This window comes from Polyergus mexicanus, unplaced genomic scaffold (genome assembly GCF_030449975.1).
Source record: "Polyergus mexicanus isolate NDT 795.1 unplaced genomic scaffold, iyPolMexi1.0 SCAF_6, whole genome shotgun sequence".
Classification (NCBI taxonomy): domain Eukaryota; kingdom Metazoa; phylum Arthropoda; class Insecta; order Hymenoptera; family Formicidae; genus Polyergus; species Polyergus mexicanus.
The window spans coordinates 1,778,557-1,804,715 of record NW_027223326.1 but is presented as its reverse complement, the minus strand read 5'-3'; the positions used below and the strand labels follow the sequence as shown (position 1 = coordinate 1,804,715).

Sequence of the window (26,159 nt, the reverse complement as noted above, 5' to 3'; positions counted from 1 at the left end):
AAAAAAGAATGAGAGATCATTTATTCAACTAAATAAAACCCATTCGCCATTTATCTGCATACAACCAAAGATTTTTCTACATTATATTTTTTTAGATTTTAAATTTAAACAAATTTACAAAAAAAAAAAAAAAAAAAAAAAAAATCTTAATCCCTTCAAAAGTTTTACATAACTAAGTGTCAAACTATTATATTTTTTTTTTATCTTATGCACTTCGATTGCTCTATATTTTTATTTCATATAGCGAGACAAAAATTTCTTACATTACGAAACGGAATAATCTCGAGAACGATTTTTCGTCTCAAAAACTCTATTCAATCAAATAAATTATCATTCAGCTGCAGCGTGAAGCGCTTTTCCGTTTTCTCTCCAAAAGAACATTGCAGATACACAAAGATTGAGGAGAATAGCGCGTGATGGAAACGGTCTACTGTACGAGAAAAAGAGGAAAGAGAAGGAGGAATCTCTGTCTCTGTCTAAGCGGGGCACTTTGTCATTGTCGAAAGTATAATCACTTCCCAAAAAAAGTGCAAGGTCAATCATTAATTTTATGACCTTACGAGGCAAATGTGACTTCATTAGATTTTTCAACGATAGAATTCGCTCTCATGTATTTCTGATTAGAAAACTTTTTAAGATCTTGCTACTTAATATCAATAATAATGTTATATATCATATGTTATTATAGAAATAACATGCTTTTTTTCTAGAAATACGTTTCATGTGGAATTTGAATTAAAATTATCTTTTTTTTTTCTATGCTTATATTTTTCTTTATCTTTTTAAATTATATTAAATATATAATCTCGTATTTCGAGTATGTCGAGTATGTTAAATCTTAATTTGATTGTCGTTAAATATAAAATAAATATTAAAAAAAAATATATATATAAGATATTGAAATGTCTTACAATTTTACTTATATAAGCATAATTAAGAAAAAAAATAAAATTCATGTCTCTAATAATGAAGATTATCAGCTACACTGAGAACTTATTTTTATCATTGAAATTTTTCTGCAGTGTCATAATCACCTCGCTGTTATAATTGAAGAATTCGTTGCAAGAGGCGACAAAAATCCGTAATTTGTAAGATCCATTTTAAACATTTATTTTTATTTAAAGTGGCCTTACAAATTAAGCGACTTAGCTAAATCTCGCAACGAATCCTCGAATTATTCGATTGATCGAATCCTTTCTGGAAAAGAAGCGGGAAGGAACGGGAATGTGTATCGCGCGCCGCAAACGACGCTGTCGTCGCGACAAGAATAAGAAACGCAATTTCGATGGATATTAGCAACGCGATGTAATGATTGTTTGACGGAGAGAGAAAAAAAGAAAAAAAGAGAAAAAAAAAAGAACTGGCGTGGGATAAGTAAAGTAGATAAGATAGTCGATTCGCACTGGCGTTTTCACACAGAGCAAACGACGATGTATTATTACAGAGCGACGAAAAATTATTATTTTAGCTTCATTCCGTAGAAAAGGCGATGTAATTTGCTCATGGTTGGTTGGCTCACCTGGCACTCACGACCAACGGTAGTGTGGCGCGCACATATTCGCAGTCGATGCAAACGATTAGTAAGTTTCGTGTTTGTATTTTTTTTTTTTTTTTTGTAGTAGCGTAAAAAGAAGAAGGCGATGAAAAAGCCGACCGTTTCCAACGCACACTCGATTTCTTCGAAAAAAATCCTCTCAGGCACCGATGACGTGATGACATGCGTGTGTTTCTCTCTCTCTCTCTCTCTCTCTCTCTTTCATTCTTTCCTTCTTTCTTTCTCTCCGTATATCGTTTTGTTTCATCAACAACAAAAGAAAATAAAATAAAAAACCGTGAGAGAGTGCAGAGTGCGATTTTTATCGCATGAATCTCCTGTTTTCTTTCTCTTTCGTTATCTCTTTCTGTCTCCTCTCTCTCTCTCTCTCTCTCTCTCTCTCTCTCTCTCTCTCTCTCTTTCTGATTCGTGTATGTGTGATTTTGTCTATCTCTTCCTCAATCAGGTCCAAACCCTACGAAAATTAGGGGCGGGCCCACAGCACGAAGTGCAGCGGCGGGGGGTTGGGCCCGTCCATAGGGGGTGATCATCTGAAGCGCGGATGCATCATCGGCGCCAACATCGGCCCAGGAAAGCCCATCGGCGCGGCGGCGAAAGCCGGATGCATCGCGGCGCCCGGTGGTATGGCTCCTATCATGCCTGCAAAGTAACGCAGCGTCAGATCAGTTCGTTCCGCGATCGATTGCGGGGGAAAAAAAGAAAAGTTATGTCGCCCACGTGCGCTGGACACGTTTTTTTTTTCTTTATCCGATCTTGACGCCGTGCGAGACGGCGTCATATTCACGGTATCCCCCATAATAGAATCTCTCTCTCTCTCTCTCTCTCTCGCTCTCTTTGAATAGTGTTCGGGGTCCCCGATATACTTACGTTGCAACTATTCACGTTGCAAGATAAAAAATAAATCCTGTATGTATTGTATTAATATTAATCTTTCGCGTTTTCTTCTTGTAACTTTTATTATTTCGTCATATTATGCATGTTTTTGGAGGACCGCGTGTTCTTCAGCGTAAAATAAGTCGTCGAATTGCCGTGCCCGCCTTGAATTTAATCTTAAAAAATTTCTAATAGTTTAAAGAAAATAATTATGACCCATACACACATTTTATGCAATAAAAATAAAAATTAAGAATTAAAGCTTTTTTCAAATAAAAATTTATTTTATTATCAAAACTAGATCTTTCGATTCTCAAGATCAATTTTTTTTCGATTAGATCACTGTTGAACTAAATTCTTCATCCAAAATAAATTTTCAATAGCGTAGTAATATATTTATAAAAACTATTGATGCAATATATATATATATATATATATATATATATATATATATATATAATCCAAAATAAAAATTTGACAAGCAATAATAAATAGATAATTATTAACTTTAATTTCATGAATAATTTGCATAATTAGAAAAAAATTCTCTGCAAGCTATTAGGTGTACAACTTTGCTTCCGCCGTTTTCCTATAGATGGCTTTAGCGGTAAGTAGTGGTCGAAATAAATAGATCATAGACGTCATGCAATAAACTTGGGCAACTGTCAACATAACCCCACAGAAACATTAGTCGATTTGTGTCTGCATCATAAAGTTATTCTCGATTGAAAATGTCAGTTTACGAAGCCAAATTCTCGTCATTTGCGGGAGGTTTTAATTTTCTGCTTCAATATGAAGAAATCTGCGACTGAGGCTCATCGAATGCTCTCAAATACTTATGGTGAAGCCGCTATTAGTGAAAGAACGTGTCGCGAGTGGTTTCAACGCTTCAAGAACGGTGATTTTCACGTCGAAGCGCCGCATAGCGGTGGAAGAGAGAAGGTTTTCGAAGATGCAGAATTGGAGGCATTACTTAATGAAGACTCGAGTCAAAGTCAAAAAGAATTGGCACGATCATTAAGAGTGACTCAACAAGCAATTTTAAAACGCCTAACCAGTTTTTTACAATAAAGCCTCGAATTTCGGAAAAAAAAACGGCGGAAGCAAAGTTGTACACCTAATAAAATTTTATATTTAAGGATTAATGAATGTGTAATTAAAATCCCGACAAGGCAACGTATTAAATTCCTCTTTAAAATAAAAATTTGTTAAAAATTTATTACACATATATAATAATATGTAATATTTTATCAAAAGATTATAAATTATAAATATTTTAATATCATTAAGCCTTTTAAGCTCGATTTACATTTCGTAATTCGATGGTACCAATAATATTCAGATCTAAAGTATGTTATGGTTCAGACCCATGTTCCGCCGAAGAAGAAGTTATCTGACAGCTTGAACGATTACACCTCACCGGAAGAAATTCATATCAGATCAAGTGTTCGCGAGATGTTATTCGATTAATTTCCCTCAATCGACTACTCGATCGAAGAGCACTTTTCAACAATCTATCTCTACTTACCGAGATAAATATCAATCGGTCAAGGGAGAGTTTTCGATTTCTAAACAAAGTGCGCTTCTTTGTGAAAATCGAGATGACGAATCTTTTTTTTTTTTTATATTCTCTATTTCTCAAGTACAATACTTTAAATACGTCATACCCGTAATCTGCTCACGACAGTCCACGTGCTACGTACTACCCAGCAATCTCTGATTAAATGCGAATCTCCAAACTAGATAATACGATATAGGTATATGTATATATATGTACGAAGAACTCAGCTCAGCATGCAGTGCGCCGCATACGCAATACAAGTCACAAACAAAACTGACAAGAAGGTGGTTACCACACAAAGAAAATCTCACACCATACAAAGAACGAGTCTCGCTTGGGTACACGCAATCGATATATTTCGTCGATATTGTATAATATTATATATACGTATGAAAGCCCGCGAAGATCGTTCAGCTGTCAGCCAATCTTCCAAGACACGATGCTCCAAAAACGCGTTTAAGTATCAAAATATTCAATGTCCAAGATCAAATATCAAAAGATTCAATATCCATGATCAAATGTCAGAGATCCTTGAATTCTAGCGTTTTGTAATACAATCGAGCAATAGAAAATAATTGGCTTGAAATTTTCTAAGCACTGCGACGCGTTAAATAAATCGATAAAGTTAAATTGCTCAACACAATAAGCGATATCTTTTTCTCGCTCTCTCTCTCTCTTTCATATTTACGTAACTTATTCGCGTAACATAATAAAGAGAAAAATATCGTATTAATCGAGCGGACCCTCGGTTGAGCGCAAGAGTTATTAATAGATATACTAGGTAACGTGAAGTCGTTTACTTACTGTTTTGTTTGGCTCAATTTATCTAAAATCTTTTGATTGTGTAACACAAAAGCTAGGCTATGGTGTGAGGGAGATACGTTACGTTCGTTCTCGTTGCTAGTTTCTCGCGTTTTCCATGAAAACAAAAATAAAAGAAAATAAAATGCACCGAAGAGCACAGTGAGAATATACAATATAATTCAATCCCTTCCCTCTTCGCTCCATTATTGTCTTATTTATTTATCGTACTTTGTTTCGGTAACTACATATCTGACGATCCGCCTTCCATTGCACTTTGAGCAATTTGAAAATCAATTTTATCATATAAAATAAGAATAATATTGTTTATATATAATTAGCATTTTTTTATTTTATAAATAATTTTTTTTCGATGATCTCTTTACGAATGATTCTTTTTATCTTAGACTAAAAAAAAAAATCTATAATTAATTTTCGAATAGAAAATTTTCCTTTCTTAAATTTTATTACTAATTTATTTGCCTCATGAAAAGATGATTCCAAAATTATCAAAAAACCGGAAGATGGAAAAGTGGCTCGATAGATCCGCAACATTTTGTATAGCATAGAAAAATAAACATGTCGAAATTATAGCAATTTCAATGCGTAAGTACGTTGATTATCAGAGTGATCATCAACCGAATGCGAAGAAGGAAGGGACAGATCGCGAGAGAAAATATAAATATAATTATCGTTACATAATTATATCATTTCTTTCTTTCCTCTTTTTTTCTTTTTTCATTTTTTTTTTCTTTTCTTTGGAACGACAACTTCGAACGACTGTCAGTACCGTGCCCAAAGAAGCAGTTTCTTCACTACTATATCACAACACCAGGATTCCAAGCTATATATATATAATATATAAGTAATATACTGAAAAGAGAGACAGGATGGTAACACGGCTGCTGGCGAGATAGATAATGGCGTATGTGAGTCGTAAAAAGAAGTAACATGGTTAAATCGAGATAGTGTGAATAAAGAAGCTGATGAGAACGTAAAAGGAACAAAGAAATCATACATGATGAAAATATAATGTAACGGTCGAGCGGCCGGAAATATCTCTTTCTCTTGTTCTCTCGTCAATGAACTGTACTAGGATTTGTATAGAGTCTACACAAAGATAAAGAAAAAAAAGAAAAAAAAAAATATATATATATATATATTGGTATATGTATATATAAAATTGCTAAATTATAGATACGGGAAGAGAACCGTTGTGAAAAAATATCGTTAAAAATAACATTAATTTCAAAACGCATAATGTGCGAGGGTAGATGCATCCCAATGAAAAGAGAGAGAGAGAGAGAGAGAGAGAGGGGGAGAGAGAGAGAGAGAGAGAGAGAGAGAGAGAGAGAGAGAGAGAGAGAGAGAGAGAGAGAGAGAGAGAGAGCGACCGCTCATGTATTTTAATGATTGATAAAAAAATTCTATATATTTTTTTCAAAAATCTTTCTCGTTACTTTAATCTCCAGAGAGGACGCATTTTCAGATCAGGATGCGTGTCCAAAACGAAATTCTGGCAAATTAGAGAAAAAAGCTGAAATCCAGAAGGAAGTGTCATTGGCCGCTCGACCCACTCTCGTCCAGTGATAATATTACGAATATACAGAAAATATATATATACAATAGCTTGCGAAAACTACTCGAACAGATTCCTACGATCTAAATCGCCGTTCGAAGAGCGCTTTCGTGCCATTGTATGTATATAATACGTATACACGTATATATACATATGTAGGTGTATTAATGACAATGATGACAAGATTAATCAACAATGTAAGAATAATAATAATAATAATAAATATAACAAGATATATAGATATATATATGTATATAGATATATAGGCCATGTCACCGCATGCTAATTGCTAAGGACCAACCTTGTAACGCTTGTATTGTAAAACACGGTTTTAGTAACCAGACTGGGTTCGTTCGACACTCACCGAGGAGTGACCGGGCGCCCTGCAAACGCACCGTTAAAACGTATAAACGCACAAGGACTACAAGACGTTGCGTCGTCGAGATTCTGTGGCGTATCATTCGGTCGAGAATCTTGATCTCTACATCTTTTATCCGAGTAGTCATGCGACATTCTTGTCGCCTCTCTTTCTCTTTATTGTCTCGAGTCAGTAGTAATATTCGCAATTTCGTGCACGTTGTCAACCTTCTTTAATTTCTTCCCCCCCCCCCCACCAAATGTCCAGTCTGTTTCTTATTTATCTGTCACCCATCGCACTCGCTGTCTTTATCTCTCTCTAAGCATTTAATTATTTTATATTTAAAAAATAGAAATAGCTGCTATATCACGAATAAATAGAGCAAATATTGCACAATGTAGTGTAGAGCTGAATTGAACTAAAGTATGTCAAATTAATCTTTAATTGATATTCAAGTCTTTTTTTTTTTTTTCCTGTTCGCTTTCCACATGAATAGAAAAATTTTTTCCTCGGCTGTCGACTGAGTAGAATCGGGTAAGGATAATAAATGCGAGGAACGCGTTTACAAAAACGAAATGTAAGGATATAATACATCGCATTCCCGATATAATCGTAATTCATAAAATTAAAATAATCATAGAGAAAACTTCATGCGTGAAAAATATCTACTTGGCTCCATGTGTCGCGCGAGAGACATTATCAAAAAAAATCTATAATTATATGATTTAGATAGAGTCAAAAATAAATATACTCCGTCGGAAATACTACTTTTTCTTCTATTTTAATAAATTCATATTATTATATTACGAATATATCTGTCCTCAAAGAAAGAAAAGTTCGAGAGGACATTCCTATATATTGTTTTTAAATCGGAAAGCAGCACAAGACTATTCAAAATGCTTTATCTAAAAAGTTTCACAAAAATTTAACCACGATTATTTATCCACGTACACCGATTAACCGTCTGCACGGTCGCTAGGGGTGAAGGGGGGGGGGGGGGGAAGCGATTGGAAAAAAAAATCGATAAAAGTACTAGGGGGAAAATTTCGAAATTTCAACGACAAAAGGGAATAAGAAAGACAATACGATAGCTTTATTTGAATATAAAAAGGATAGAGGGGGAGGAAAGGAAGTAAAGTTGTTCGCAGAGCTCAAATCCGCAGAGACTTACCTGGTGGCAGGCCCATGGGGGGCGGTCGCATCATGTTACCTCCATGAATGAGAGCAGGCGCTAAGGTCATGGTGGGTCGCATTAGAGGCGCCATTAGCGCCACTGAGCTGACCGGCATCGCAGCCGCCGAGGCCGGTACCATGACCGCTTGTGGCGGCCGCGGGTACCTTTGTTGCTGTTGTTGCAATGCGTTTAGCGCTGCCGCCTGTTGTTGCCGCTGCTGCTGGTCCGCCTGAAACGCGGCTGCCGCCACGTTCGCAGCCGCCTGCTGCTGTTGTTGTTGCACTTGTTGCTGTTGCTGTTGTACTGCTTGCTGCTGCTGCGCCGCTGCTTGTTGCAACGCGGCGGCCTGTTGCTGTTGGTTTGCCGCTGCAGCTGCCGCAGCCGCAGCTGCAACTGCTGCCACCGTTGCCTCCGATTGCGCCGACCGTCCAGACTCATCGGTCTGTCGACGTTGATACTTAGGCAGCCTTGCCCTTATCTCTTCCTTCAAAACAAATCATTCATTTTAAAATCTGCTTTGCATTATCTTCAAAAATTTTTATCGGATTAAAGAAGAGTTAGAAGAGTCTAGCATAGGTATTTTAGAACCAATGATATAGATGATAATTAGAAAGAAATAATACACGAAAAATAAAAATAAAAACTTACTAGACTGAGATCTTCCGGAGGGTGAATGATTTTACTGGCGGCTCCGGTAGTTGCGATAAGATTCACCTTTTGATCGCCGCCACCGGCGAAATTGTTTGCGGCTGCGGAAATGCCGGCGCCTTCGCCGGCACTGCTATAAGCGGGGAATGTCGGCTTTACCGGCCCTATGGAACCGCCACCGCTGGCCACAGATGTAATTGGCTTAAAGTCCGTGCCTAGAGGTGCGGAACCGGTGACCGATACAGCCGTCGATGCGGCCGTTGAAACGGCCGCAGCGCTAGGGAATAGCGGGCGCGCCGGCGGAATCGATGCACCCGAAACTGGCGGTTGCATACCAGAAGGCATGCCTGACATACCAGGCATCATACTAGAAAAAAAAAATAAATTTAATAAAAAAAGTTTAATAATTTGAATGAAAAAACATTTGCGTGTATTAAAGATCATAAAAATTAATCGCCATATAGAAAAATATATACACAACAGTCAAACTAATAGTTAAAAACCGGATATAATTAAGTACTTGAACATGCGATATAAATTAAATTAGATATATATTAAAAAATAAAAAGATTAATAAATAAAAAATTAATATTATTAAATGTATTATTATTTTCTTTCATAATAAGATATACTAAATATACAAGATTGCTTTTAATCGAGAAATATATACATACCCTGGGCCCATGAACGGAGGTCCTACGTGGCCCATTGACATCATAGGATGCATAGGAGGCATACCGGGATGCGGTGGCATACCATGATGCGGTGCCATGCCGTGATGCGGCGCCATACCAGGCAATGGTGGCATACCAGGTTGTGGCGGCATTCCGGGTAATCCGGTTGCCATACCAGGCATCGCACCCGGCGCGGAACCCAGCAGACCTTCCGGTTTCGCCTTCTTCTGTACGGGTTCGTCCTCACCGGACGATGGTGTACCTGGCCTGCCGCCGTTTCGCTGTCTTTCATGTTCCTTTGCGTCATTTGGCGGGATGCCTTCCATTCCATAAATCTCTATTTCGATATTGCTACGATTTGGCAATGAATTGGGTACTTTGTCTATTGCCTCTTTATGTACCTGCAAAGAAAAGAATATCTTGTTAATCTTAAAATAATATTAAATGGATGGAATATAAGATTTGATTTTTGTAATCATTATTTATTTTTTCGCACTCAAAATGAAATACATAAGTAATTATTAATTAAATATCGTAGAGAAAAACAATATAAAAGATGCATTTACAAAGAATAGATAGTGCAATAATGTAATATATAATTATATTTACCTGCATACAATGTATACTAAGCCCTGGTCCCGTATATAGTTTTTTATGACAAATATGACATTTAAAATGCTTTGCCTTCTGATGTTGAATGAGAATCTTCTCATCTTCAAATTCCCGATTGCAATACCTTTTGATAAATCGATTAAGGAAATCATAGAAAATGTTTATATATAATAAATATATATATTAATTCAAATCTCTGTCAAATGTATAAGAGCGATATTATAAATAATAAATGCGAAGGAATATTATATAATTTATTGTAGAAAAATAAAAATATGATGAAACATTAAAGGAATAAATTAAAAAGATTAACGCTCGTATTTCAAAATTAGATTTCTTTGAAAAATCATCTTTAATTAGAACTCTACTTTAAAAAATTCTTTTGTTTATAGAATGATAAAGAAAAAAAATATATTATTTAATTCAAGTTAGTAGTTGTAAACTATTGTAAATATCTATTGAATGTATCCAAATAAATAGACAATTGGATAGCTGAAAAAAAGCTTTTAAAAATCGAATGTCTAAAGATTGAAAATTATTAATAATTTTACAAAACGTATTTTAAATTTCAATCCCTATTGATTCATCCCCTTTCGTGTATAGAAGCCTTTCGTCGGCAACTTTCGTTACATCATCATATAATAACGCGTCACATGCGTATATACATATATATATATATATATATATGAATGACGATGGGAAAACAGCTGCACTGTCTCATATACACATACACATTCGTATACACACACACACATGCCCGTCGCGTTGGCGCGAGGAAATCACATATCGATTTCCCCGCCTTCCATGGACATCTCGCCGAAGCAATTTTTCAAAACTTTTCCGGATGAATCGTATCACCCGCTGTATAAATCACTGTTAACCGATCGATTCCTGCTCGTACAATCGCATAGCTAACGTCGTTGATCTAAAAATACGGTTACGTAAAAGCGACTGTTGCGAGCCGTCGTTGTCACCGTCTTTCTCGGGGAAACGAAAAGGATACCAACACCAGGGTCTCGACTGCTTCTTCTTCTTACGTCCCATCTTCTCGCCGGATTATCAGAGCGACTTATTACAACCAGCGGGACGCTCTAACAATCCTACGTATCGCTTCGATTAACAAGTATACGCAGCGCAGATTCGGTAGTTACACACTGTACACACTCATACAAGCGAAAACCTATAACGCAAAATGGCCGCCGCATCTTTTCCGTATGTCGCAGCGGAAGTCGCCAACGTGGCGCATCTCAAAATTCTAGAGGATCTAGGGAATTCTTTGATAATAGATTTCCATGGCTAAATTAGAAGGCGCGATTTTTGAGAATTATTAAATTATTTAATCGGGATTGAATCATGCCATAAATTCAATTTATATATATGCATATATATATATATATATATATATTTTTTTTTTACAAAGTTTTTAGAATATAAATCATTTATAATGATATCTCTGGGCAGATAAAAGCAAATAAAATGTAAAGTGTTGATATTTACAATAAAACTCGGTATTGCTGTAATAAAGAAATAAAAAAAAAAAATTAAATCACGTCCAGGATATATGTAGGATTAATGTATAAAAAGATATATATGATGTATAAAATCGTTGCGTAAAAGTTATATATAATTAGTAAATTGTCGTAATTAATCATGATCAATTATAACTGTTGTACTTCCTGAACGCAATCTGAAAAATATGAATACACATTTGCCTTTCTACAATCACGTATCTAAATCTCTAACACGCATATATATGCATAACAATTGTAAAAAGAAAACTCTCACACAAATCAGATCATTTGATAACCATTATGAGTGCAATAGTTTTCGTATAAATTTTTCTTACAACAAAGTTCCCTCAAAACAGAATAGAAAACCTTTTACGATTAGAGAGAAAATCTCTTAGCTGGCGATTCTTTGTTCCAGCGGAATATCGCTCTCGGAATCGCTAGATTCGTTAGTGCCCACAGGATCATCCGAAGAACTTTCGCTTTTTGTCTCCTCTGTTTCTGTCTTCCGCATCTTATTTAGCTGAATTTACAATACATTAAATTATTATATAATGTAGTAAATTATATTATTTTTAATTTAATTGTATCTATATACATGCCATTATATATAAAGCATATATTCGATTACTTGAAATATTTCTCTTACAATATATAATATATTACATTTAATATTACATTAAATTTATATTACATTAAATTTTGCTGACTATAAGCAGAAAAATAAAAATGAAATTAAGGTTTACCTTTGTTCGGTGCTTAAGTGGTCTTTTAAGTCGCGGTATATATTTATCAGCTACAGCTTCCACTCTCCTAATGTCAAAGTCTTGATCGACTTTGGTTACTGTCTGCACTCTCTGTTGTTCAGAAGTTACATATAGATCATTCGGTTGATGGTAAGAATTGTGAACATTGTAGGCCTTTTTATTATAAAACAATGCCGAGCACACTGTACACTTGATTAAGTCTTCCGGCATAGTTTCTCTTTCCTTCTGCAAAATACAATGCGCACCATGAGAGGATATATCAGTCTCTAGATAGAAAGCCCCACAAAATTATCATTTCCTTCTTTTAATTAACTCTATTCTAATTTATTCTTGTATATTTAAAAATAAACGATAATTTTATATTTTTGTAATTTATTCTGCTTACTCGAGTGTGCGCCTTCTCCAGATGCTGTTGCAAATTGAACTTTATAACATATTCAGCACCGCACAAATAACAATAGTATACACTCAATGCATCATTCATAGAGTTTAATTTGATTTTATTACTAGGCGGAGGAGTGGCTATAGGTTGGAACAAATATACCATTCTGAAAAATAGAATAAATAATCAATTAATAATTGTATCAGTAATTGTATAACAATTATATTTCCCAAAATGGATCAATCAATAAACCATTACCTTTTGTGAATGGAACGATAATGATAATCCAGAGCTCTTTCATTGTAAAATAACATATCGCAATCCATGCATTTTCTGTGTTGCTCTATCTTCTTACTTTCTGACGAGTCGTGTGAGATTTGATGATTATCCCTATGAGTCTAAACAATGAAATTTTTGTAAAATTATTGCAAAAATTATAAACAGAAATTATTACAGAGATATTGAATTATTTACCCGTAAAGGAAATTGTTTTCCACAATAAGAGCAATAAAATTTAGTTGGCGAATTAGGATGCATCTTAAATCTGTGTCTTATCGTTGCAGTTATTGTATCAAATGATTTATCACATATGTCGCATTGAGTATCAGCATTTTTGCAGTTCTTTATGGGTCTCCCTCGTGTGTCTATCTCTTTATTTGCATGTTTTCTATACATGATACGATAAACAATATAAAATTTGTTTATTATAAACATTTATAATCATGTGACATTTATTTCTCTTTAATCTTTTTTATGTTATATATATATATATAAAATTCTGTAAAATATTCTGTAAAATATGAAATAAGTAGTCTAATTAAAATAAAATTATAATAAAAATAATAATAAAGAATACAATGTTAAATTTCTTTCTATAATAAATTATTTTATTTTTATATAACTTTACTCCTTTCTAATTAATTTTTAATTAATAATATCATCTAATCAATATATATTTCCTTTCTTTTTAATACGAATTTTGAACTTCATTTTATACGGATATACAAAGTGCATGATATATATATGTGTATGTGTGTGTGATGTGTAGGTGTCCAATGTTTTGACTCGGAACATTAAATCATTCCCTTGAATTTTTTATTGTTAGCTAACATATTTTATTCCCCGAAAAAGATCTTTAAAATTATATGCTTATGATGTAATAATGTCATAAAATTATAATTAATCGACTTGTAAACCGATATAATGAATCGACTTGGTTATGATAATCGAGTGTACCTAAAATGTTCCTGTAATGCCTCCTTGGAACCTAACTTCGAGTCGCACAGAACACAGTTATGCTGGCCTTCGGTACTCATTTATGGCACTCTCAAATCCATAAAAACGAGTAAAACATCGGAAGAAATCACGGAAACGTCAGATCGTGGGACGCGCTAATCACTAAAATTCAAAGCAAATTATGACGAATTGTCATTCAATGTAGAGTCTAACACCGTCGCCTTCTTCGTGCTTGCTGCTCTTGTTGTTACATTACAATTTCATGTGGAAAAATAATTCGTTTCACAAGAAATAAACGTGTCCGGGAGACGCGAAAAAAATCAATTTTCAGCCATTTTAATTGTGTTAAAAGACGCGCCATCTAACGCAGCGTGCGCTCAATAAATTTGTCATCTGAAAGAGATGTGATTTTCAAAACTGCGCCATAATTTAATAAATGTTTCAGATATTTATTTGAAATAATAAGATCTCATTAAAATAGATATCTTTTCATTATTTTCTAATATGTATAATTATATTAGTTATATATTAATATATAGCTTAAATATTATTTTAATGAGTCACGTATTTTAATGAGTCACATATTGAAATTCTAACAGAAAATTATTAATGGAATATATTGTAATGGTATTAAAATTCTAATGAATAAAACACATATAAACACATTTTTTTATGTTATCAAAAAATTATAAATATATAATTCAGAATACAATTAACATATAACTTACAATTAGTATTTAATTTTAGACATAGAATTTAGAATAATAACAACCCTAAAAAAAGAAAAAGCATACACGCCAAGTATATAAAAAATATCCAAGATTGTATGTTACTTATACCGTCAATAAAATATTTATATACTTGGCATTTTGACTATCCCGTGTTTTAATCTTTACCTTTATCAAGGATTAAATTGTTTCCAATTAGAATATAATTTAGCTAAATATAAGAGTATTATTCTATAAATCTCTATTATATACCATTGCATAATAATTGCATTTTTCGAATTGTTGAATTTTCAAGAGTTGATAAAATATTAATATTTCTTGGCAAGTTTCATGGAAGATACATTAAATATACATATATTTTTCTATAAAAGTATATATAAAACTATCTATAAAATAAATTCAATATCTTTATTCGACGCGGTTTCTCCCACTTTAATCGCGATAAAATAGTTTTTCCGGAAAATATATAGAAAAGATACATATAAAAATCTAAGACTTTGCTTTTTAGAATATACCTATCAGTTCCTTGCTTAGCACGGAATAAACATCAAGTATAACATTTTAAAATATACATTTCTAATTCCATAGCATGTTGCTTTTCACTAGGACATAAGTTTATGTTAACTAGAATCTTAATCTTTATTGCGCATATTCTCTCTTATATTATGCAAAAATAAGTTAATCTATAGAATTAAACAAATAAGTTTGTTTTAAACAATTTTTTTTACTCTATAAAATTAATAAAAAATTAAATTGAATTTATTAATAAATTTCAAAATCTATATTTATAGTTTAATATATTTTAATAATTCAATTTACTCAATTTTATATATTTTTTATATTTAATTTAAAATTGAGAATTTCTCTCCTTGAAGTTATTACCTGTATAAATTAATTTATTCTCGCATGTACATGAATGCCGTTTATTTGTATATGTAGTTAATGCAACTGTTGATATATCGGAGATGATTGTCCATCAGTCACACCTTGCGCTGCCAGTTCCGCAAGTGTCCTTTCGAGGTAACTCTGGTCAGGATAACCGTGGCCGGATGTGGACGGGCCTAACTCGGTCTTATGATGGATCTCGTTCCATGTAACGACATCTTCGCGACCAGTGGTGACCGATCGGCCGATTGTGAAGATCAACCTGCGCTCGAATGCGATTTGCAACAACCTTAATACTCGACGGCCAAGATTGTTGTCCGGCAAATAGCATACTCGGGGAAAGCCCACGGCGTAATACGCCTGGCCAGGATTCGGGTGTTCATTACTCTGAATCCCAGATGGAATGCTGAAAAGATTAAGATTGATTGATAAAAATTAATTTTCAATTAGTTTAAGTTCTAATTTAATTCTTTTTTTTTTTCTTCTTCAAATTGATCCAAGCGCAAATTATTTTAATAACTATGTCCTGTATAATTATTATAAGAATATTTATAATTTGTTCGTTACTAAATTTGTTCCAAATTTGGAAACTTAGCTTATAAATTTTCACGATTGGTTCTCTTTCTCTCTCTGATACTTACTCATAAGTGATTTGTATGGTATTGGTGTTCGGAAAACCTGGCAGCGCCCGTGGTATTCGCGTCCAATTCATCGTTCCCGGCGGTTGATTGCCTCTCTTCTCGCCGTAAATCATACGGCAAACCGGACATTGTACATACATAGGTGGCTGTTGACAACCGAGCATCGCGTTCAGACATGCCAAGTGTAATCTGTGTCTGCATCGTGTTAATTCGACCGTTAATGGTTCCGGAGTGCCAAGACATACCGGACAGGAATCAGATCCATCGCTCTCAACCACCTTTACATACCGAGATATCACGTCCGACGTGGCGTCCATCCCTGCGAAATTAATACAGATTTGACATTCAAACATTCTGGAAAATATTAAAATTTAAATATAAATATAGAAAAATATATAAATAAACTATCATTTAATTAAATAAATTTATAAAATTTAAACATAACTATTATATTAAATTATATATATATATATATATATATATTTTTTTTTTTTCTTTAAATATGTACCAAGAATAGAATCTTTGAACGCATCATCGCTTCCCATACTGCTATCTAGCAAATCTATCGGATTTTCATGACTTAAATACGTAGAAACGGTATCTACGCTAGGCCTGCGACCGCTCTTGGTACTGCTGGAGTCGACGTCCAGCACTGCGTCCCACGTCTTTCGCTTCTGACCGGATTCTATGTTTGTTGCCGCGGGATTGTTTTCGATACCATGTTTGCTGCTGAATATATTAAAGTTGCTAAGAATAACGCGCGCGATATTCGTTGGCCCGTTAGTATCTCCGCTTTTACCCTAAAAACAATTTTAAAGCTGAATTCCGTTGTAACAGATATAATATCGCTATAAGACAGAACTCACTTTCTTGTTACTCTTCTTGGTGCTTCCGTTAGACGATTTTTTATTCGCAACTTTGACAGTAGAACTCTTGACTGTAACCGACGCGGATTTTTTCGCGAAAGTGACTTGCAGTTCCTCCAGTGCGACTTTGACCAATGGATAAGGTGCTTGCTGTATGCGTCTTATTGGCCTCACATAGCCCGTACAGCATCTCACTTGTGTCAGATTGCAGAAGTTGATAATGTAGGGAAAACCTAAGTAAGTCTTGGAAATATCAATGGTCTTGTCACCCTGGAAAAGATTTTCACCATTAAAAATCTGAAACACGATATTATTTATCTTGTAGTTTTCTTCCGCTTACTCTCGCCCATGCTTCTTCTATGAGGCATTGAACTTCCATATCGTAAGTATGCCAATCGTCTGAATCACCTGCCCATTCCCACTTGGCGCCTTTGCCGGCCGGTGAGCTAGGTAAATAAAACCTTCTCCTTACATTGTACGTCTCGTCACCGTCGTCGCTGCATTGTGTCTTGGTCCTCAAGTTTATGTAATACCTAAATTTTCAAACAATTTCATATAATGTTTCGAAGTTCAAAGATTGAATTATAGAATGCATGGTTTAACTATTTTATCATATTAGATTTTAACAATTAACATTATTCATCAAAATTGTTATTAATTACATTAAACAATTTATTAATTGCATTAATAAAATTATATTAAACAAAAAAAAAGAGATTATATCTTTATTGTATATATTATATATATATATATATATATATATATATATATGATCTTTTTTAGAATAAATACAATAACTTAAATTTCTGCAACTTTATTAAAATATTCAGCGAAACAATGAATTATTTCTCTCTTTGTCTTTTATTAAATATAAGTATAAATAAATAATAAATATTTATATACTTTCTTTCAACAAAATAATTTTGGGGCAAACCAAATTAGATAGATAAATAATGGAGGAATTGTCAAGGAGTTGACCATCATTAAACGATCAAGATCAACTGGACATTAAATTCGCGCTTTCTCTTTCTCTCTCTCTCTCTCTCCCCCCAAAACCCAAACATACACCTGCCTCATCTTAAACGCGCAAAAATGCAAGACATTGCGATTAGGACGGACAAACGATCGCATGATATACACGCGATCATTCGTCGCGTATTCTGACCTGTCGAGGGTGGGATCCGCGTCGTTGAGGAGCACCCGCGTAAGTTTCTTGTAATGGGCTCGCTCGAGATGCTGCGAAACAGCCGGACTGTAGGGCCTCCATCGTCCGTGACGGTTCTCCCACTCCCACACGACCACCGCGTGTCCGCGCTCCTGCCCCTGAGCGCTCATCCTCTTTTCATCCCCCCCCACCGCCCGCTCGCTCGCCAACGTTCCCTCCCTGTGGAATTTCACACGCACGCGCGACATACACTTGCAGCGTAGCGGGAGCGTGGGAACATCTTCGACTTTTCCCACGGTCGACGATCCCGCGTCATCGTTAACGTCGACGTCGACGACGACGACGACGACGGATACGTCCCTCTCCCACTCGCGCCGGATTAATTTTCTCACGAAATTTCACGCGACCTCGCAAAAATCTCGAAACGCGTCGACGAAAAATTCGCTGTTTCCTCTCATCGAGAGAGAGAGAGATACGACGCTGTACACACGCTCGTCAAAGACGCACACTCACCACTAACTGACCATCGATGCATGATGCAAACTGCACAACACGCGCCGCGAGAGACGCGAGAGGAAGCCGAGAATTGAGAATACGGATCCGATACGCGGCAGATGTCGCGATAACCACAAACATAGAATAGATCGGCCTCTCGCCTCTGCCGTGAGAGGCAGCGTGGAAACATATAAAGGACAGAAATACCATTGTGGGGATTGCTGTCCTTTATATATTCCCACGCTGCCTGTCATAGCAGACGCCACTCTATAGTATGATTCTAGTTTATGACTAAGGCAGGAGGAAGAGGGGTGGGGGGGGCTCGGTAGATACCCGTCAGCTGACGAGGATGCCTCGAAGATGTCTACTAGTTAGCAGCGAACGAGGACGACGACGACGACGACGACGACGACGAGGACGAGGAGGAGAAACGTAGGTGTCCGGAGGATTGTTCGGGCCCTACGGGGGTAAGGGACGATCACAGATTCAAGGATGTTCTGCGCGGAGGGTGGCTCGTCGTCGAAGGGCAGCTTCCTGCAGCAAAAGAAGGCCGCGCGCGAGGATCGAGCTCACGAGAAGCGCAGGGAGGCCGCGGCCACCCTCATCCAGGCCCATATTCGGGGTTGGCTGGCACGCGTCCGATTCACCAAACGGATACTGTAAGTAGGAAATAACGATGAAAGTAGAATCTTTCTGCAGAAAGTGATTTTTAAGAGTAAAGCTGTCAATAAATATGTATGCAGTTGGATGAACGTGTGTGTAAGCCAGTGTTTACATACAAAAAAGAGCTCGTGTATCATCGGGTGTAAATAAAAATTGTTGACAACCAGTCTGATTAACAGAATTTTTTTTTTTTTTTTTTTTATAAATATGTATAAATTTAAAATAAGTTTATATATTGCAAGTGTATTTTTTTTGCAAAAATTGTATAATATAGATTATTATATGAACTTGATTAATATTGTGTAGAATAACTGTGCAAAAATTGCGTAGTTATCTTTGCGCAATGTAAACAGATATTATTAATAAAGTCATCAGATTAGCAGAACTCCAGACAAAGGCTTATCTTATACTTAACTTTGATATTTTATATTATTTTAATATTTTACTTATATATATATATATATATATATATTAATATAAGATACATTATTTTCTTTGTGACTAGCTATTTCAATAAATAAATTCGAATTAAATTTATATTTTAAAAATTTAACTATATAGATTAGCATGAAAAATAAATCAATATCATAAAACATTCTATGTAAAATTTACGCAATTATCACATAGTTATTTTAATTTTTAGAGAAGAATTTGATAATAATTTTGTCGATGACACCGGTACCGATAGCGCAACAATTGAGTTAATACCTGCTCTCGAGGTGTACAGAATTATTTCTAGATTTTTGCTAATTTATAAGAAAGAAAGGGATCAAGAGAGAATAGAAAGAGTATGTAGGTGAGTGTATATAATGCAATTTTTCCAAAAGACATTCAGAGTACGATTTAACCAAAACAATATTTCAGATACCTCGTGTTGACGCTTGATTCCGAATCTCCAAAGATATCCTATGTCGGAGTGGCGTTCAACAAAGATCACTACATATCATGGATATCACAAATGAAGACAATTTTATACCACTGCCTATGTGGCTTGGACAGTCTGAAGCCAGAAAGAGTGTCAGACCACAAATCTATATTGTTGCGACTGCATACTCTGGTGAGTTTTACATCACCAGGAACATGGGCCATACAGAAGGTGAAGGGCATGGACCAGTTGAAGACAGGCATGAGTCAATTGTGTGCAAACATAATGGGACATTTAGTTAATAATGGATTTTATGGTATTATGCAGGTAACAATGATAAGAGAGGGATAAGAGAGAGCTTTTTGATAGTCTGACTATTTTTTTAACAATTCCAAGTTACCTCATTTTTATATTTCAGGCTTTGTTAATGAGGGGATTGGGTAGAGCAAAAATCGCTCTGAAACCAGTTACACTTTCAGCAGCGGTCACCTTGACACTAAGACCACTGATCTCTTCGCAAATGTCTGACAAACTGGTGTCCTTGTTTCTAATTAACATCTTTAGCGTGCCAGCTCTGGTTTATCACTTGAATATTTTATCACCAGAGGTAGAAGACAAAAAAATATATTTTCAAGCTTTATTATATTATATTTTTCCTCTAATCTAAATTTGTAAAATATTTTTGCTGTATTTACAGTGCATTTCATCGTTCATAATCAACAATCTGTTTGCAAGAAGTTTAGAGTTGTTAAATTCCGAACAGAATTTAAGGATCGTTTTTAACGCTCTGGAAGGCAGTTATGCGCTTTGTTTGCTCGCTAATTTGATACAATTGGCCAACATTGAAAGAGAAGAGGTACTGAGAGAAATCTGTTTTCCTTCTTTTACGGTAAGCTATTTTAGCATTATGCAATATATCAATACTGTGATTTTTTGTATATTTCACGAATCTTTTACAGTTTGTTGTGACAAGGATGCTGGAAGCGTGTCAACAATATGTAGTCGCGAAACGAAGTAATTTGACACACTGGCATCCCGTATTAGGTTGGTTCGCACAAACGATCGACACTTCGTTACAGGACGCGACCCCTTCGGTAAAATTACAACTTGCTTGTCTCTGGACTGGCAGGATTGTTACACATTTAATCGGTGAGAGTTATTAATTTCCGAACTTCGATATTTTCATTGCAATAAGTTATTTAAATTCACGTGCAGTATTCGAATCAATAGAAATCATCAATTATATTATTTCATACAGCTGTAATATAATTATCTATTTGATCTGTATCACAATTATTACATTGTACACGGATATTACTATCTATATTACGAATATTATTATATTATCTGTCTCGTGTTGTTATTATATTATCTACCTTAGAATTTTATTATATTATCTAGTTTTTATTTACATTTGTTCTTTATCCACTTTTTGCTCTCTTTTCAGAGCAGCCACTAACCGAATTTGTCGAGAAAGAGGTACCACCTCCAGTAGAGCAGCAAAGTACCTCTTCCTTGGGCGCCAATATCTTTCGGCGTGCTTTCCTGGAGGCTCGCACTAACAGAAACAATAGCACTAAGAATTATAGGAAACTAGGCAGTCCGGATGCTACCAAGATAGCCTTGATCTGTTCACTGTACCAAACTGCACTGCATACGCTCACGCAAATGAAAATCGAAATACTGACCGGTATGTATTATAGATCATTGCATACAATTGCAGAATGATGTTTCGACTAATGATGTGTACACATGCGCAAAACAGGACTCTGCTACCAAGGCAAAATTCTCTATCACATGTGGTTATTTCTGACCACATTGGGACCGCACTGTGGATTGAAAGCATTTCTAGACCTCTTGGCTGCCAACACTAAGTGCACGGCGCCCGAATTCCAGATGTTGATATTATTCGCCGACTGTATGACGCATTACGTTACGTAAGTGATTGCGAAAATTTCTTTCCAAAAATTTGATTAAATGCTGTTCTGCTCAGAAGATTCATAAGAAACGCCGAATAATTTTTCGATTTCTTCAATTTCAGCATTCTCGATGACATGGAGATGTATGAGCAGCAAGATCCCTTCAAGCTCACGGACTTCATCACCATGTCATACTTTTTAAATCAATTCTTGTATAAAGCAGTTCTCTCTAATTTATTCGGTAAGATTTATGGTCACAAATTTTGTATAAATTAATTTGATAAGTGTTTATATAATTTTATTCAGTAAAAAAAAGTTTCTAATGTGAACTGATGCATTTAATTTAATTAAACTCAATATTCGAAAACAAACTCTTCCATATTAATTATTAAAAGAAAGACGGAAAGATATGATTAAAATGGAAAGATGCTATATGTTACATGAGCAGATTTCAAAATTTTGGATGTTATAGATGTGAAATCGGTGTCTAGCAATCCCCTGTTCATCTCGCTTTACATTCTCTTAATGGCGATCTATCGGCGCGATTGTCGCAGAACGTTCTGCCCAGAAGGTCACTGGTTAGCCAAGTTAAGTATTTTGGCTTACTTTAAATATAAGTAATTTTTGTATGTGTCATGTAGTTTCGAAAAAATGATGGAAAGAAAATATAACATAACTTTTTCTTAAAATAGGAAGTACGAGTGTCCGGTTTCTTGGCCGATTTAGAGAAGGGTCGACGCGGCGCGGCACTTTTACTCTCAAAAATGCCTCACGTCATCCCCCATTCCGAACGAGTTGTATTATTTCGCAAGCACATAGCCGATGAGAAAGCGGTGATGGGTTTGACCGAGAGTGCTTGTAATAGTCCGCCAACTACACTCATTGTTGTACACAGGTCTTTTTTGACAGATTTTTACGGTATAAAAATATTTTCAAAGATTAGAAGATCTCCAAAAAAAATTTTTTACTTGATCGAATTTTTGTTGAGAATCATATACATACGAAAAAAAATTGTTTCCGGTGTAGAAACGATTCTTCGCACATACTACCACTCTCTTCAATTATTTTAAATTGCTACTTACTTGATATATTGTTTTTTATGTTGTAGAACACGTATAGTAGAGGATGGATATAGACAATTGGCCATGTTGCCATCACAAGCGTTGAAAGGCGTGATTAGGGTACGTTTCGTGAACGAGCAAGGTTTGGCCGAGGCCGGCATTGATCAGGACGGAGTCTTCAAGGAGTTCCTAGAAGAGACAATAAAGCGAGTATTTGATCCGTCCTTGAATTTGTTCAGAGCTACCAGCGAGAACCGGCTCTACCCATCTCCCACGTCTTTCATGCAAGATAATCATTTGCAACTCTTCGAATTCGTCGGGCGGATGCTTGGTAAAGCAGTTTACGAGGTAAATTGTTTTTCTATAATATCAACTAAATTAATCGTAAATATATAATATATTTGTTTTTATTAAAAATAATAAAATTTTAAATTATTAATAAATCGATAATGATTAGAATATTTCTCGTATGAAGATAAAAATGAGGTTTTATAATTTATTTTAATTATTCATTTTATATATATACATATTTGGGGATATTATCTATCATTGCCCATTTATAATTTTATTAAATTTTGATCAGCAAAGAAAGACAGAACAGGAAAAAAAAAAGATAATTTCAAACTATTTTTCTCGATCACAACAATCGATTCCTCCTCATTTTTCAGGGCATCGTCGTAGATGTGCCTTTTGCATCCTTCTTTGTATCGCAATTTTCCGGGCAAACGGGTGGCGCGTTGTACAGCTGGCTTGACGAGCTCGCCTCGCTGGATCGCGATCTCTATCGTAGTCTGACCTTGGTGAAACATTACAAGGGCGATATCCGGCAGCTGGAATTGACGTTCTCGCTCGATGAGGACGTGCTCGGTAAACTGGTCACGCATGAGTTGATCCCTGGCGGACGCACCACCGCCGTAACCAATCAGAACAAGATTCAGTACATCCATCACATGGCGCACTACAGAATGTATCATCAGATCAAGGAGCAAACGACTGCCTTCATCAAAGGATTCCGCTCGATCATTAATCCCGAGTGGCTGTCGTTGTTTTCGACGCCCGAGGTGAAGATTTAAAAGTACATTTTCATTCATTTGTAGCACAATGTATAATTGCGTTGTCGAAATTAAGCAGGGATAATTCAACTATATGTGTAGTTATTAATTTAAATGTAAATTAAATTTGTTTATAATTGAATGTATAATGCTAATGATTAAATAATTATTTTTACATTATTTAAACGATTATTTGATAGAGTTAGAATTTAAAGAGAAATGAAAGATGCGAAGAAAGCGACAAACGAAACAAATATTGTGACATTATAATTAATATTATTGTATATATGTATATTTTATCGTCTATATATATCTAATTATATACTTGAATTAATTAATCATGGCTTTACAGTTACAGAGATTGATTTCGGGCGATAACGTTCCTTTGGATTTGCGAGATTTACGAAAGCATACGCAGTACTACGGCGGATTTCACGACAGTCACAGAGTTGTATGCTGGCTGTGGGACATCTTGGAAAAGGATTTCACGGAAGAAGAAAGAGGCTTATTTTTAAAGGTTTCTCGAACATAATACCGAATATCCAACAGTTCCTCTTATTAATAATTATAATAACTTTTTTGAAAGAGATGATGTGTCTTTTATAATATTTTGATTATGCGCACTAATCATTTTTTTCTAATAATAATTATATTTATATATGAATAGTTCGTGACAAGTTGCTCAAAGTCGCCTTTGCTGGGTTTCGCTCATTTAGAGCCGCCTTTCTCCATACGATGCGTGGAAGTCTGCGATGATGAGGACACCGGCGACACAATTGGTACAATTATATTATAAATAATTTTGAAAAAAACTATAATTTTTTTCATAAGCATTTATAAAATCGAGAAATTGGAGAGATTTTTGCCTCTTAAATTCTTCATTTTATATTTCATGATTGAAAATATTCGATAGTCATTTATTTAGATCTTAGGAGAATAAAAGAGAAAGAGAGAGAGTTGCAAACTCTTTGACATAATATTAATTTACAATATATAATTTTAAACATTTTAAAAGTTTTATATGTACAGATTTAATAGAACTCTTTGTCAATCATCAGTTCTGATAAAAATGAATGATATCAAACTTTTAAATAAAAACTTTTCAAGACCATAATTTTATAGGAAAATTATCAGTCTCCAGTTTCTGGATTACATCTCAAACGTCTCTTTATGAATTTAATTTTCTTAAAATCTTACGAAATAGGCAGCGTGATCAGAGGTTTCTTTACAATTCGCAAAAAGGATCCACAGAACCGACTGCCCACCTCGTCCACATGTTTCAATCTGCTTAAACTGCCAAATTATCAAAAGAAGAGCACTTTGCGAGAGAAGTTGCGCTACGCCGTCACCAGCAACACCGGTTTCGAACTCTCTTAAGCCCTACTAGCTGCAGCAACTTTACCTTTGGAAAAGAAACGAACGAATTTATCGAAATATCGTGCGTATTTTTGAAACGAGGTGAATTTTTAGTTGACGATTGGATACACGTGATATTCCGCAAGATTTGAAAAGTTGGCTGATATGACTGATACCTCAAAAAAGCCGATTCTGTATAAAGTGACGTCGAGTGGTGCCTAAACTGCTCCCTTATCCCTATTTGAAGCATAATTTATAGATCGATTAAACGCGTTGTCGATTTAAACATTGATTTTCAGATGACGCTAATTTTAAGAAAAACGTCAAACTCAGAAACGTCACGATCCAAAGATGATATTGCGTTATTCGAATGGGATATCGTGAACGTAAGAAAATGTACAATATAAGAATACATAATAATGAGAGATAATTGTTAGGCGTATACATATATATTTAAATGAATTCTTGGTGAAAGCTAAGTATTTTAGGGTGAAATCTACATTCACGATGTTTGTTTTCGCAGTATATATACATAGGCACATATTACCGATGCGAAATACACCGTACCTCATGAGCTTAATTATCGCTGAGATAATCGTGCGCTTGTTAATGGATAGAATCGTTGATCACTATTACATTAAGATCAGGAGTGACGGACATTTAAATTATATAGATTTCCACACAAATGCACATTTATCGTGAATTGTTCAGTACTCTGCGTTGATACCACTGCTT

The 26,159-nt window shown here is 35.1% G+C and overlaps 4 protein-coding genes across 5 annotated transcripts; 1 reads left to right on the top strand and 3 right to left on the bottom strand.

The window, feature by feature from the left end:
• Positions 1-1,592: 1,592 nt before the first annotated feature.
• Positions 1,593-11,016, bottom strand: Bugz (Bub3 interacting GLEBS and Zinc finger domain protein). Its single transcript, XM_070296957.1, has 6 exons — positions 10,839-11,016; positions 9,833-9,959; positions 9,224-9,624; positions 8,550-8,916; positions 7,899-8,385; positions 1,593-2,194 (listed from the first exon to the last, which is right to left on the bottom strand). The coding sequence occupies exons 1-6, from the start codon at positions 10,877-10,879 to the stop codon at positions 2,082-2,084; spliced, it is 1,536 nt and encodes a 511-aa protein (XP_070153058.1). The 5' UTR covers positions 10,880-11,016; the 3' UTR covers positions 1,593-2,081.
• A 164-nt stretch (positions 11,017-11,180) lies between these two features.
• On the bottom strand, positions 11,181-14,074 carry LOC138933859 (zinc finger and SCAN domain-containing protein 12). Its single transcript, XM_070296968.1, has 6 exons — positions 13,729-14,074; positions 12,967-13,159; positions 12,751-12,890; positions 12,496-12,658; positions 12,090-12,335; positions 11,181-11,866 (listed from the first exon to the last, which is right to left on the bottom strand). The coding sequence occupies exons 1-6, from the start codon at positions 13,806-13,808 to the stop codon at positions 11,738-11,740; spliced, it is 951 nt and encodes a 316-aa protein (XP_070153069.1). The 5' UTR covers positions 13,809-14,074; the 3' UTR covers positions 11,181-11,737.
• Positions 14,075-14,408: 334 nt separating this feature from the next.
• Positions 14,409-18,520, bottom strand: Dx (deltex E3 ubiquitin ligase). The gene is made up of 6 exons (XM_070296954.1): positions 18,014-18,520; positions 17,189-17,381; positions 16,849-17,118; positions 16,491-16,782; positions 15,983-16,301; positions 14,409-15,747 (listed from the first exon to the last, which is right to left on the bottom strand). Exons 1-6 carry the CDS (start codon positions 18,259-18,261, stop codon positions 15,396-15,398), a joined length of 1,674 nt encoding a protein of 557 aa, XP_070153055.1. The 5' UTR covers positions 18,262-18,520; the 3' UTR covers positions 14,409-15,395.
• Positions 18,521-18,814: 294 nt separating this feature from the next.
• Positions 18,815-26,127, top strand: LOC138933853 (ubiquitin-protein ligase E3B). 2 transcript variants are annotated; one of them, XM_070296952.1, is made up of 16 exons: positions 18,816-19,167; positions 19,815-19,967; positions 20,036-20,363; positions 20,455-20,643; positions 20,734-20,925; positions 20,996-21,185; positions 21,484-21,726; positions 21,802-21,973; positions 22,078-22,196; positions 22,428-22,543; positions 22,648-22,850; positions 23,064-23,364; positions 23,685-24,077; positions 24,421-24,585; positions 24,736-24,847; positions 25,273-26,127. In XM_070296952.1, the coding sequence occupies exons 1-16, from the start codon at positions 19,001-19,003 to the stop codon at positions 25,443-25,445; spliced, it is 3,216 nt and encodes a 1,071-aa protein (XP_070153053.1). In that variant the 5' UTR covers positions 18,816-19,000; the 3' UTR covers positions 25,446-26,127. The 2 variants fall into 2 exon arrangements, with proteins under 2 accessions (XP_070153054.1, XP_070153053.1); XM_070296953.1 differs by lacking the exons at positions 24,736-24,847; positions 25,273-26,127 and having other exon boundaries at positions 18,815-19,167; positions 23,685-24,091; positions 24,421-24,507.
• Positions 26,128-26,159: the final 32 nt, after the last annotated feature.

What these genes read in the sequence shown, in the direction of transcription:
- Bugz (XM_070296957.1), bottom strand. Translation starts at nt 10,879, where the DNA reads ATGGGACGTAAGAAGAAGAAGCAGTCGAGACCCTGGTGTTG. An exon ending in CAGTCGAGACCCTGGTGTTG is followed by an intron (nt 9,960 to 10,838) that starts GTATCCTTTTCG and finishes ATTTATCAAAAG; the next exon opens with GTATTGCAATCGGGAATTTG. An exon ending in CTCCGGAAGATCTCAGTCTA is followed by an intron (nt 8,386 to 8,549) that starts GTAAGTTTTTAT and finishes TTTGTTTTGAAG; the next exon opens with GAAGAGATAAGGGCAAGGCT.
- LOC138933859 (XM_070296968.1), bottom strand. Translation starts at nt 13,808, where the DNA reads ATGAGTACCGAAGGCCAGCATAACTGTGTTCTGTGCGACTCGAAGTTA. An exon ending in TGGAGAAGGCGCACACTCGA is followed by an intron (nt 12,336 to 12,495) that starts GTAAGCAGAATA and finishes TGTATTTTGCAG; the next exon opens with AAGGAAAGAGAAACTATGCC. An exon ending in CACTTAAGCACCGAACAAAG is followed by an intron (nt 11,867 to 12,089) that starts GTAAACCTTAAT and finishes TTGTAAATTCAG; the next exon opens with CTAAATAAGATGCGGAAGAC.
- Dx (XM_070296954.1), bottom strand. Translation starts at nt 18,261, where the DNA reads ATGTCGCGCGTGCGTGTGAAATTCCACAGGGAGGGAACGTTGGCGAGC. An exon ending in GTTCAAAGATTCTATTCTTG is followed by an intron (nt 16,302 to 16,490) that starts GTACATATTTAA and finishes TTAATTTCGCAG; the next exon opens with GGATGGACGCCACGTCGGAC. An exon ending in ACCATACAAATCACTTATGA is followed by an intron (nt 15,748 to 15,982) that starts GTAAGTATCAGA and finishes TAATCTTTTCAG; the next exon opens with CATTCCATCTGGGATTCAGA.
- LOC138933853 (XM_070296952.1), top strand. Translation starts at nt 19,001, where the DNA reads ATGTTCTGCGCGGAGGGTGGCTCGTCGTCGAAGGGCAGCTTCCTGCAG. An exon ending in GATTGTTACACATTTAATCG is followed by an intron (nt 21,186 to 21,483) that starts GTGAGAGTTATT and finishes CTCTCTTTTCAG; the next exon opens with AGCAGCCACTAACCGAATTT. An exon ending in GGACACCGGCGACACAATTG is followed by an intron (nt 24,848 to 25,272) that starts GTACAATTATAT and finishes CTTACGAAATAG; the next exon opens with GCAGCGTGATCAGAGGTTTC.